The following is a 14,225-nucleotide window of genomic DNA, read 5'->3' as shown; positions in this document are numbered from 1 at the left end:
GAGAAAGCAGGATAGTGTTAGGAGAGGGCAGGGGAAAGGTAAGTATACCTACCGGACCCCTGTAGGGATTATCTGCATCGGGATGCTGGCATCGGAATTCTGACCGCCAGTCATTTGTATGTATTCCCTTCAGTATATGTTACATTATTACATTACATTATCAACCTCGAAAAAGTCTGAGAGAAGGTGCCTCCATAGCGGACAATGGCCCTTATTCTGGTTCACCCACAAATTCCTTCTCAAATGGACAAAACCATGTGCACTGCAGGTGGGGCAGATGTTACTTGTGCAGAGAGTTAGATTTGCGTGGGGTTTTTTCTTCAAAGTGAGATCTATATTGCAGTGTAAAAATAAAGCAGTTAGTATTTACCCTGCACAAAAACAAAATAACTCACCCCAATCTAACTCTCTCTGCAAATTTTACATCTGCCCCACTTGCAGTGCACATGGTTTTGTCCATTTGAGAAGGAATTTTCTTTTGTGAGTGAACCAGAATAAGTGCAAATGAGCAGAAACACCCCAACGAGATGGTTGGTTATGGTATGCTAAGTTGACCATGTCTAGGTCGACACCCTATGGTTGACAGTGAGTAGCTCGATACCTATAAATGGTTGACATACCCATGGTCGACAGGGTCTAACGGCTGATTCAAGATTTAGGTTGGCCAAGGGAAGCTCAACAGTCAAATGGGCGACAAGAGTTTTTTGCCTTTTTTTTCTCCCGGATGTCGACACAGTAGACATGTACACACAAAAAGTGCACCTCGTCACCTCGCATGGCAAGTGCTTCGGGCACACTATTTTAGTCTCCGACCACACCCTAGAGGATGGTAGGGCATGAAATACCGCCTGTCGGCACATGTCGGCAAAAAAAAAAAAACTGAAGCACTCGTGTCGACCTTTTGACTGTTGACCTAGAGCTTGTGTCGACCTTTAGACCCTGTCGACCATGGGTATGTTGACCATAGGTGATAGGTGTTGACCTACTCACTGTCCACCATAGGGTGTGGGCCTAGACATGGTCAACCTAGGGTCCAGGAAGAGAAGACGTTTGCCGGCCCATGCACAGTTAATGGGCCTACACAATGCTGAGCGATCTGAGCTAAGTCCATCGCTCAGCACACAGCGATGTGTCAGCGCTGTGTGCTGAGCCATCTGTCAGGGCCAGTGTTCTCTGGCGAGAAGACTGGCCCTGACCCGCAATTAACTAGATTCATCCAGCATGCTGGCATCACTATCGCTATGGCCCCTACACACGGAGCGATATAGGGGCATTTTGTCAGCGTTCTAGTGAGATTGCTTAGAAAATGCCCTGAAATCTCCCAGTGTGTAGGCTCCATAAGAAACATGCCTATTATGTCTATACCCTCTATAGATGAGTTACAAACCAGCACTCACACCTGATATGAATTTAAAAAAAAAAAAAAACACATCACTTTGGAAATACTGATCTGTACCTGGTTTCTCGGATATAAACATTTAGGAATATACTGTATGCACGTTAATGTTAATTAGAATCAATTGTTTGGCCACAGATTGCAATTCAGTATTGATATATACAATGGGCTCTGCATGAACAAAACAGAAGATCTAATGATATAAACATATTGAGCATGTAACCTGATTTACTGTACTTAAAGCTGCAGCTGAAAGCCAGTGGGGATTAGCGGAAAGTTCAGCTTGTCTTGGTTGCTTAGCGATCAGTTCCGTCTCTATTCAGTTGGTTTTATTTATTGAAACAAAAAACTCACCTGTAACATCAGTCTGAATGTCAGCGAGCTTGAAAAGAGGCTCGACGTGTCGGTAGTACACATTGGTCGCTTCTCCTTTGTGGCTTTGGGGGTTAATAATTATCTTAAGAGACTTTGGCCTATTAGGAAAACCTAAAAATGAAAAGGAAATAATTGAAGGAGTACACATCTTAAGGAACGAAACAAAACTGAAACGATAAATACAAAAACGTAAAACAATGTTTCAACACGTTGTGTCTTTATTTTATTAAAGCTTATTTAAACCTGTGACAACTTTAACACTTGCTCTGTATTTTTGGGTCACAAAAAACACAAAGTATATACGGACAATACAAATACGGACTTGTCCAAAGACAGTATGGGGGGGTGGGGTGGGGGGGTGGATGTATTAACCCTTTCAGTGCCAACGTTAAGGTGAGAGATCCTTTTTGGGTGCAATATTTAACTAAACTTCAATTAATTGACTTGGCTGTATTTGTATTTATTTCTTTATTTATAGTAGTAGAACAGTCGCACTGAGCGGCACTGGCATTTTTTAGCTGATATTTTGAGGATCTCTCACCGCAACATTGCACTCAATGGGTTAAGCCTGGCAAAGTGATAAAGTGGTGATAATGCAGCAGTAAAACATCTCCTAACTGCCATTTTTTAAACACAGCTGATTGGCAGGTACGATATCACCTTACACTTTATCGGGCTTAATACTGTACATCCTCATATCCTTCTTTTGTTCAATGTCCCGTGAAATGTACGTTTGTCCAAGTGACACGTATACACCCATACCTGTCAGAAGCTCTGATTTACTGCTGCTGGTTCAAGGAGCTACTGAAAATGAGGCAAGTCCTTGCAGGGAATGGGGATGGTCAGAAGATTCTTTGGTGCAGTTTTGGTGGCTCCTGGACATGGTATGATCAGGGCCGGTGCAAGGGTTTTTGACACCCTAGGCAAAGTCTCTACCAACTCCCCCCCCCCACTAACCCTTAGGAAAGAGATATTATTTATTTACAGTTTCTTATATAGCGCAGACATGAGAGAATATATATATATATATATATATATATATATATATATACATACATATACACACACAGACATATATATATATCTATATATATATATAGATATATATATCTATATATATCTTTATATAGATATATAGATATATCTTTATATATATATATATATATATATGTATATATATATATATATATATACACATATAAACAGCCATACATGGTTTTTGTCATAAATAAATGGATTATAAACCCGTCCCCCCAGGCAGCCACTGCTGCAAGTGCCATACTTCCACATCCACAACATTGAGAAGCTTTTAACAGTTGGTGTGGGGGCCTGACAGGGAAGCGCTGCTCTCTGGGTTCTGCGGGTGGAGAGGGAAGGCTGGGTGGGCGGCTGCTCTCTGATGGATGCCCCAGTTATTTATGGTGCCGCGGGTCCCCCCTCCCGGCTTCCGAAAACCGCGGAAACAGGCTTTTAAAATAATGCAGACAATTGTCGCTGCGGCGCTGAGACGCTGACCAAATCCACGTGTTGGGGAGGTTGCCGCTGAACAGCTCGGGGGGCACCCGCCGATTACCGCCGACCATCCCATGGGTAGTGGGGTGGGGGTGTTACGCGGGCGCTGCCCTGCCACCCGCCGATGACAGTGTCAGACACTGACTAGGTGTGTGTGTGTGTGTGTGTGTGTGTGTGTGTGGGAGGGGGGGGAGGGAGGGTGCCGCGGTTTTGCGGACTCACCTGCTCTTTCCTGCAGGCTGGGATGAATTCCTGTTCCTCTGGCAGGTGCGTCCATCCTGCTCCTCGCGCAGCCGGCAGCATCTATCATGCAGCTCGGTACCGCCCTCCAGTGGCCGGCGCCCTAGGCAAATGCCTGAAGCTGCCTAGTGGTGGCGCCGGTGGCGCAGGCTGCCCAGAATAACAGATGGCATGGTCTGTGGTGGATGGAACTGGAGATTCTCCGGTATAACAGTCAGGAGAGCCTGACAATTCAGTTAGTGCACTACATGTAAACCAGAATGCTGGATATAATTAGGGATGGTCATCAATGGACAATGGTCACAGACCATCAAAGCCATCAGGGGCCGCTGCCTAACCCTAAACCCCGCTGACAAATTTAAAATTGGGATGCCAGAAGTCGGATTCCAGCAATGTCGGTAATGTGGCACTGCTCGTCTGGCCACAAGTAAGGATTCCGGCATCTGTAGTTGACTGCCACAGGGTCTCTAAGACTAAGTTTTGTCGGGCGCAATGCTGGAAGAGGGGTGTGGGACCATAGCCCATGGGGAGCTTTCTGCAGAAATGCACCTCTCTGCTCCTATCCTCACTCTCTCCCGTCCTCTTCGCTCCGCCGCCTGACCTCTCACCTAATCACCTCCTCCCACTCCCGTGTACAAGACTTCTCTTGCGCTGCCCCCCAGCACTGGAACAACCTCCCGCCACCCATCAGGCTATTAGATTCCCTTACCTCCTTCAAGCACTCCCTCAAAACTCACTTCTTCCGACTAGCCTATCCCTCCTAACCTCTTTTGCTCCTCCTATCCTGCCTCCCCTACCCCTCCATCTCTTCCCATCCGTTCCTACTTATCCTATTGTCTTTTGTTCGTCCACCCACCTCCTTTTAGTCTTTTAACTCTTATGAGTAGGGCCCTCCTTCCTCATGTACTCACCCTATCTCTTTACCTCACCAGTGCTCCTGTCCTGTTCTTCCTTTCCTCTACTTCATCTTCAGTCTCCTCGACAATTTCGACAACTACTTCAGAACTGATGCTGATTTTAGTTCTACCAGCTATACCCTATTTATGCTGTATTTTATCATCACACCCTGTACGTTACCTTGTAATCTGTTTTTATGTTTGCTATGTACGGCGCTGCGGACACTTTGTGGCACCTTATAAATAAACAAACTACTACTACTCCTCTGAGCGCTCGCTGACATGTTCTTGGAATCAAACACAAATAAATGGTACTGAAAACGTTACCCACAGAGTTGGCATAGTGCCAAGCATGATTGCATCCCAACACTACTGTCATGAGTATAATTGCCGATCATGACCAATATGTGTGAAGCCATTTTCTGGGAGTGTCAGAAAAACTGCAGCCATTCCCAGGGAGGGTCTGTGACATCGGCACCGATCTCAAACAGCCCGTCTCAGTTGCGGATTAGTGGAAGGGTTAAAGATACTCAAATTTGCACAGACTGCAAAAAGCTTTCCATGGTTCGGGAATTGAGTGTGGATTTGCGAGTGATTCACGAATAGCCAACCATTCGGAAATGTACATGGGACGGGTTTTCTTTGTGTCTGGGCAGTGGCCATCTAGTCGCAGTCCTCAGCAACTTTGCAGGGTAGCGATTTAAGCTGAATTAGGCCCGATGTCCGTTAACCCTTTGAATGCCAAAAACGTTGCTGTGAGTGATCCTCAAAATATCCGCTAAAAATGCCAGCGCCGCTCACAGCGACTGTTCTTTTAGTATACATAAATACAGTACAGCCGAGTCAATTAATTGAAGTTTAGTTAAATACTGCACCCAGAACAGAACAGTCGCTGTGAGTGGCGCTGGCATTTTTAGCAGATAATTTGCGGAACTCTCACAGGAACGTTGCACTCAAATGGTGTAAAAAATAGTTTGCTTGGCAATTTTCACACCTATTTTGACAAATTCCCTTGGCACAGAAAGGGTTAAGGTGTGTACACACGGGACGAAGGTGCCGGAATTGGCTGGGGGGGGGGGGGGTTAATTTGGACATAGTAAAAATAGACTGTGCTGCTATTGTAAAAGACCCGAAATATAAATCTCTGAAATGTTTTTTTTTCTTAAACGTTACCAATGCAGAACTATTTTTGAACTGCGAATTGTGCTAGTTTTCATTGATCCTCAAATACAGTTTTGTTTTTAAAAATAGCAAAATATAACAACTTCCCATTAAAAGCCGCAACTGAGCGGTTTACAAGATCAGCAGAGAAGACCGTTTTTTGACGTCTTTTCGTTTTTTAAGAACAGAGGTGGCACAATAACCACAGTGACAGCATAACTGACGTTTACGTCATTGCACTATAAAATCCGAAACGAGGATCTAGCTAAAACTGGATACCCAAGTAGCCCTTAGCAATGCAAATTCTTGACCTGCTAATGAGCCTATGAGCATGTACGCTTTTGGAGCTTCTCAAAGATGAAACCATTACTGCAGCACCTATCGCATGATGTCAGAGAAGGGTTCGGGTCAAAGTTCAAACCTGAAACAGAGGGAACCAGAAAGAAAACACCCTGAGGGACTGGATGGGGGGGGGGAACGCCTCTCAGCAGGGATTTGATGATCGGGCTGCTGCACAGTTGGTGTGGAGATTTGATACTACAATTTTCTGGATTTGTAGACGCTATATCACTTAGGCCACAGCATGAGCAGGTGCACAGGAAACGTGCTACCACGACCAAGCCTCGTATACCAAAAGAAAAGAAAATGGCAACATAATTAATTTTAACAACCCACTGTCATTTGCCCTATTAATTTTAATATATTTCGCTTTGCAAAACAACTTCAATAAAATTAGCATTAAACCCAAACAGTTGCTGTGATGTTAATTTAAGACTCTAGAGAGACTTGATAATTAATAATACTCATTCTATTGTAGCTGTAATTTGGTAGGGGGGGCAGGGATTTTTTTTTTTTAGGATTTCTTAAATCAAAGTTGTTGTTTTTTTGGTTATTAAACATGCAGGAATGTTAATACCGGCAGCTGATATTTAAGAATCAAAAGGCAAATTAATTGTAAGTATTTATTCTCCAAATAACCGAGTGCTTTGTTTGTAGAGTTCATTAAACAAATATCACGCTGATAATCATTTTAAACTCTAAATTGTTACCTACAGTGTTGGCGTAATAGCATTCATTGGAGCGCTAGATGAGCTTGCTCACTGGATGCACATAAGGTTGCTACACCAGCTTTGGGGATGTTATAATCAGATAAACACAGTGATGACCATTAACCCTTTAAGTGGCAAGTGAATTTATCAAAACAGGTGTGAAAATTGGCAAGTAAACATTGTTATTCGTCATTATGACCTGTAATGTTTACCTTATATGGGAAATATAATCGTTTTTCACACCTTTTTGTATTTGAATTTATATAACAAATGTGAACGACGCTGGCATTTTTTGCGGACATTTTGGGTTAAGGCACTTTCTGTAGACGGAGAAAACGTTACCCTATAATATTACGAGGCTCTATGCGCCACAATGAACATAGAACAGCTGACCAGTAAATACAGACGGGCGTTCTTGCATCCCTTCACAAAAATAAGTCACCGTTACTTGGGAGTGTCCCCAGAGATCAGATGTAATGGAATTAGTTATATTAGCATAAACACTTCATGCGATGGACAGAGGCACCCCTGCGTCATGGCCACCTGGACCCATTGTTTTGTTTGGTTAAGCACATCAGCGTACACAAACATACTCTGATTGAGTCGGATAGCCCCGAATGCGGCCGGCCGGCCGATGGTTGGTGTTTGCGCATGTGCAGAGGCGTATCTGCGCATGTGCGAACGCCGCGCACATCCAAATACCGTGTGAATTCTGTACAGAAAACGATCGGTCGGAACAATCCGAACAGAGGGTGGAGAGGGGTGTGAAGGGCTGTTTGGGCTCATTACCATATGCGTACGCCCCGCATTTCATGGGCGTTCCCATGAAAACGCTGGGCGTACGTATGGTAATCCGGCCATGACGCACGTGTGGTGGGCAGACATATGACATAGCCGGATGCCAGCTGCCCGCCCATATCCCTGCATTTGCACAGAGAGTGGTCTGGAGCACTCGGTGCTGCCTGACCATTCGGTCCAGCATTCGTTGGTCGGCAACCATCGAATGATGGGGGAGGTTCCCACAGATGGAGGAGGTGTTCACATGAAACATCCACTCGCGGTCCGTTGGGTCGGCGCCTTACCGCATTCGGACGGTGTGAGCGATCCATACGGAAGGCGGGGCTAAGAACACTCGGTTCCTGTCCGCAAATAAGCATCCGACCGATTCAACTACAATAAGGGCCATATTGACGATAATACCATAACAAGCTTTTTGCTATGTAGGTATTGCTTGTTTTGGTGATCAGCTGTAATGAAGCAACAATATTAATTGCAGATTGTGGATCAACTCTCTATGGTTTAACGTACTAATTGTGATTAAGGTGACAATGTTAATGAATTATGATTTGTTGCAAATACTGAAGGTATCTATGCACAAAACTGTTCTGATCACATGATATTGCGGGGAAAGTGCAATTTGGACGGCAGAGATAATTTTATGGCACGAATGGAATTAGGAGGGTACTAAATGGTTGTGACATTGAATAAGGATAATAGTCTGGAACAAAAACCCCGATAGTTGTGTTTTATGAAGTGAAATCAGAGAGAGACAGAGAGAGAAAGAGACCCAGACAGAGAGGGACATAGATTCAGAGACAGTGAGAGAGAGAGAGAGAGAGAGAGAGCGCTTGCTAAAATGCCACTATGTGTGTTTCGGTGTCACTGGCCTCCATAATGACATAAAACCCAAACCAGGGTACTTAAGTAAACTTAAGAGGACTGTCCTGATTTGCAAGAAGCTGGGTGATATTGGAGGGTGTTGGACAATAAAATTATGCCCTTGCAATGTTAGCATGCACGCCGGAGGGCGCAGTAATGCTCTTTTCCCATTCCTAATTTCCCAAAGTTGGGAGGTCTACTGTGGGGTTCATAGTACAAAACACTGCCCTCACGGTGACATCAAGGTGAGGTGAGGCGACACCCTGTACAGACACTGGGGTGCTGACAGATAGGGAACTGCTCCTTTTAGAATAGTTCCGTATATATGGAGACAAAGTATGGCCAGAAGAGGATGGGTAGCACATTACCATGGATGCATGGTCACATTCTGGGGGTTATTCAGACCTGAACGTTGGTGTGCGAACTCGCAAGCCGATCGATTATGGAACGACTGCGCATGTGTACGAATCATGGCCCGCATGCGCGAGCCCAAAACAGCGACAAACATCAGCGGTAACTTTTTCCTAATCCCCTCACAACTTGACTGACAGGAAGCTGTCGTTTGGGGGTGGTCACCTGCCGTTTTAAGGGAGTGCCAGAAAAACGCAGATCAGACCGCCTCGCTTGCGCAGACTGGGAAAATCATTTGATGGTGAATTGCGAATGAATAAGCGATCTATTCGCAGACTTGCATAGCGTGGGATGTCACTGTCTGGCGTCTATCTGATCACAGTCCTCTGTAAAGTCGCACAGCAGACTTCAGGTCTGAATTAGGCCGTATGTACTATGCCGAGAACTTATGCACAGCAGACGCCTCCCAACCTTCTGCGAATCAGGGCAAGGCATTAATGCAACTTCAATCAGGTATGCGGAAAAGAAGCCGAAATCTGGATAATTGGGCGGAGGATAGGTGTAAATCCTCTATACACAACTGTAATGTGTTCTGTTAATGCAGCGTTCGCCAACCCGTCGCTCGCGAGCGACGGGTAGCTCGCCGGGTGTTTTAGAGTAGCTCAATGACCTCCTGCCGCGCAGCGAGTCCTTGCTTGGCGGCAGGAGGTCAGGAAGTGAGTTAATGCCGCGTCTCTGTACCTGGCGGCGGCGGCAGTGACCTCCTGCCGCGCAGCGGGTCCTTGCTTGGCGGCAGGAGGTCAGGAAGTAAGTTAATGCCGCATTTCTGGACCTGGCGGCGGCAGTGACCTCCTGCCGCGTAGCGCTTCCTCTCCTGACGTCCCCAACATGCCGCACTTATCGACGCCCCCACAGCCTCTGCTTAACTCTGTTAGGTAATTTTTTTTTTTTAAACTGTGTGTGCGCAACTGTTTACTGCTTAATGGGCATCATGTGTATGACATATGTTTAATGAGTCATTAAACATATGCCACACAAATAATGCCCATTTAACATATGCCCCACACCTTGATACTCATTAATTAATAATCATCAAGGTGTGTGGGGCATATGCCACACACATGATGCCACACACTTGATGCTCATTAATAATGAGCTTCACGCTGTGGGTCATTTGTATAATGGGCATCATGTGTGTGGCATATGCCCCAGATACCTTGATGATTATTAATTAATGAGCATCAAGGTGTGGGGCATATGTGTAATGGGCATCATTTGTGTGGCATATGTGTAATGAGCATCACGGTGTGGCATATGTATAATGGAGCATCATGGTGGGGCATATGATTAATGGAGCATCACGGTGGGGCATATGATTAATGGAGCATCACGGTGGGGCATATGATTAATGGAGCATCACAGTGGGGCATATGTATAATGGAGCATCACGGTGTGGCATATGTATAATGGAGCATCACGGTGGGGCATATGTATAATGGAGCATCACGGTGGGGCATATGTATAATGGGCATCACGGTGTGGCATATGATTAATGGAGCATCACGGTGTGGCATATGTATAATGGAGCATCACGGTGTGGGGCATATGATTAATGGAGCATCACGGTGTGGCATATGTATAATGGAGCATCACGGTGTGGGGCATATGTATAATGGAGCATCACTGTGTGTGGCATATGTATAATGGAGCATCACGGTGGGGCATATGTATAATGAAGCATCACGGTGTGGGGCATATGTGTAATGAGCATCACGGTGTGGCATATGTATAATGGAGCATCACGGTGTGGGGCATATGATTAATGGAGCATCACGGTGTGGCATATGTATAATGGAGCATCACGGTGTGTGGCATATGTATAATGGAGCATCACGGTGGGGCATATGTATAATGGAGCATCACGGTGTGGGGCATATGTATAATGGAGCATCACGGTGTGTGGCATATGTATAATGGAGCATCACGGTGTGGGGCATTTGTATAACGGAGTATCACGTTGTTGGGCATATGTATAATGGGCATTGTGTGTGTGGCATATGTATAATGGAGCATCACGGTGCGGGGCATATTTATAATGGGTATCACGGACTGCACTGTTGAGGGCATATGTGTATCACACCCCCATTTTCCATGGCCGCACCCCATGTGGCTACAGCTCTTAGAGAGCTGACCATGCCCCCATAGCGGAAAAAATGGGGGATGTAGCCTCGCAGGAGTTCCACGGTAGTAGCTGAACCCTCTAATTTTTGGCGCGTGCCTTCGGCACGCGCAGATGTCTCTTCTCCTCTATCTACAGTGTTGGGAGGTATGTTTGTGACATATTGGACATTGCAGTGTGTGCCATATTATGTCTGGGGCATTGCAGTGTGTTTTTTTTTATATTATGCAGATTTTTTAACATTTTTTACTTTAGTAGCTCTTCGGGCGGTTTATTTTGTCGCGAGTAGCTCCCGACCCAAAAAAGGTTGGAGACCACTGTGTTAATGGTTAAGGTTAAACAGAAAGCGGTGACCGGAGATATAAACTAGTAGTAAAAGCAGAATCCATTACCTACTGCGGCAACCTATCAATGTTATAGGGAACCTGCAATGACCAGCCTGTATGTACATTAGATAAGCCATTGACAAGCTTCAGATAAAGCACAATGGAGAGGGTTTTAATATTGCAATGGTATTCTCCACCAGCATCCCTTTAGAATTGGCAGATAATTTGTCTGAAGGCGAGGAGCAGCTCACTACAAAGACAAGCATCAGTTGACATGTGTTGACTAGGCCCTCTCTATTAGACAGTCCTGACCAGCTGTACCCTTACCACCAACAGTTTCCATATGGGAGAGGCGATATTCTGCATGAGCTATAAAAAAAAAAAAATTAAGCTTCTGCTCGCTGCAAACCTCAATCCCCATTAGCAGACTCGTGATTAAAACATAGCGCACGCCTGGCAAACAGGTGCTTGTTATTCATCCGGCAAGGAAGGCTGACCACTCAATCAGAACCCGGTGAGCCTTGAACTTCTGTTTGACCGTGCTAAGTCTAAATCTCTGGCAAGGGTTAAATGAATGACGCTTGCTAAAATTATGAAACTCTTGTTAAGGTTTGCCATTTTAAATAAATATAACTTGCATATAAAAGGATATACAAAATTGTCAAATGTGCAAAATGTATTAAAAAAAAAAACAACATAAAAAAATACCATTAATTATTCGTATAACTTTTTCCATACTACTATTGGTCTGAAATTTCCAGGAAAACTGACACGTGTACATTTTCTCCATGGTTATTTTTCATTCAAAATCTTTATAAAGTTTGAATACATATTTTTTTGTAATATATTGACCGATTTTTTTTTATATATACCGTATTTATCGGCGTATAACACGCACTTTTTCCCCCTGAAAATAGGGGGAAAATGATGTATGCGTGTTATACGCCGATATGCGTGTTATACGCCGATATAAGCAATGTCATCCGCCGATATAATGTTAAGTACCGGTAACGCAGGCAGTAATGTCATCCGCCGAAGTGCGCGGTCCGGTTCTCTGCTGCTGCTGCGCACCGTCCGGTCCTCTGCTGCTGCTGCGCACCGTCCGGTCCTCGCAGCAGCACGCTCAAGACTCCTCCCAGTGACCTGCTCTGCAGAGTGACTCCTTCCTCCCTGGCTACAGCAGCGTCATCAGCCTTACCAAGCGCTGGCTGTAGCCTGGAGGAGGAGAAGGTTTTCTGGTGCTAACTGTGCTGCCCTGCTTCTGTTATTTAAGGTGGATTTTTTTTTTTTTTTTTTACAGATAATCAATTATCCTTATTTTGCTTCAAAGTTTTTATTTAGAAATCCCCTCTTAAAATGAAGGTGCGTGTTATACGCCTGTGCGTGTTATACGCCGATAAATACGGTATATATATATATATATATATATATATATATATATATATACACACACACACATATATATTTCTTTTTTTTTTAAATAGTCATTTATTACAAAAAAAAAATATCGTAACTTGAAATTAATATTTTCAATTAAATAGGTTTTTAATAAAAAAAACTTTATATTATCTCTAAAGCTCTAAAAAAATATATAAATATATTTTTTTGAACTTTATTTAAAAAGCACTTTATACGTTTAAATTTCTTAATTTAAATATAACCCCCATTTAGCTTGTCGGTAAACAATATTAGATTTTTCAATCTACCGTCTGAAAAATAAACTGCATATAGTTATCAAGCCTACTTTGTTCGAGCGCAAAGTATATTGATGTTATATTGTTCCTATTTTCTAAGACCATTATGTCCGATTGAGCGCTAACAGGAGTATAATATTTAAATCCCATTGTAAGTGTGCGATTCATATTCTATTACTTTCTCTTCAGCTTTCAGCACAGTAGAGAAGCAGGAGTGGGATAAAGAATGGCCAACTGTTCCTCTCATAGTAACAAACGTACTAATATGTGCTAGTTTAAACTTGATCTATCTGTGACTCAGTGATCCATGAAAAGTGGGGGTTAATCAGGGTGTTCGGGGAAACAAAAGCCGATAGGGCAGCATAGACGCTACGAGCAGACTCACATCTGTGCAGTTTTAGGACTCCTTGTTAATGGCAATGGTTTCATGCAAAAAAAAAAAAAAAAACAATTTCTTTGAAATATATTACATCCAAATACATGCATTAATCATTCCAATTCTGCAGGAGTTGCAGTTTAATCCAAACATGGCTAAATGCAAGAAGGCTGTCATTTTCCAAGGTAACTACGGATAAATTCTTAGTTAATATTAAACCACCCAAGTTAATGAGTGACATCAATAACAGCATAGATGGTTGTTATGGCAACATTAACTCTTCGAGTCAGGTGAAAATAAAAAGATCATTGAATAAAATGGGAATTTTTCTTTAACTGTTATCTCTCAAATAATTTGCACGTTTTCCCGAAGAGAATCATACGGTTTGGGGTAAATTTTTTTAGTGTTAATGAAACATAGTATAAAATGGGCTATGGCAAGATTTCCGGTACAATAATTTATCAGTAATGTAAAATATTAATATTAAATATTTTATAAATGAAGTGGACTTAAATGTTGACTTCACAAACCTAGAACTGTAATGTGACATTTATAAAAAACACATTTTCAGGTGCCATACTGTGAACTGAAGCGTATAAATGTCATGTTAACATGGTGGCCGCAATCTTCACCATTGCTGATCGCTGCTCTTAATGACACAGTGGGGGTCCGAATGGTTAACCTTGCTTGGTTCCGGGTCAGCCGCTTGTTTTCTTAGTCTATAATAATACTGTACAAACAATAATTGTTCCTACCCTGTAACTCCGATCTCCAGCACTGCACTGTAATTAAGTTGCGGTGACTATTCAGCTCTCAAGTATGAAGTCCATACGGTCTCCTCTAGCATTGTACTCTGTGTTCTTGTCACCCAAGCGCAGACTGTTTAATGCCTAATTATGTACCCGGGATTTACACAATTAAGGTGGCCCGACCACTGCCACCAAATAAATGTTCAAATTAATTTTCTTATAAAATATAACATCCCCAGATATCAATTTGCTAAGGCCGTTT

At 43.4% G+C, this 14,225-nt stretch overlaps 1 protein-coding gene across 1 annotated transcript in view; it reads right to left on the bottom strand.

Moving 5' to 3' along the window:
• Window positions 1-14,225, bottom strand: part of CERKL (CERK like autophagy regulator) — an 89,029-nt gene that overhangs the window by 30,597 nt on the left and 44,207 nt on the right. The window contains exon 3 of the mRNA XM_083154693.1: window positions 1,751-1,882. Within this exon, the coding sequence (XP_083010819.1) occupies window positions 1,751-1,882 (132 nt within the window). The remainder of the gene's footprint in view (window positions 1-1,750; window positions 1,883-14,225) is intronic.

The sequence above is a fragment of the Crinia signifera genome, chromosome 7 (assembly GCF_055691185.1).
Source record: "Crinia signifera chromosome 7, ASM5569118v1, whole genome shotgun sequence".
In the NCBI taxonomy this organism is placed as follows: Eukaryota; Metazoa; Chordata; class Amphibia; order Anura; family Myobatrachidae; genus Crinia; species Crinia signifera.
This window is presented reverse-complemented; position numbering and strand designations above follow the sequence as displayed.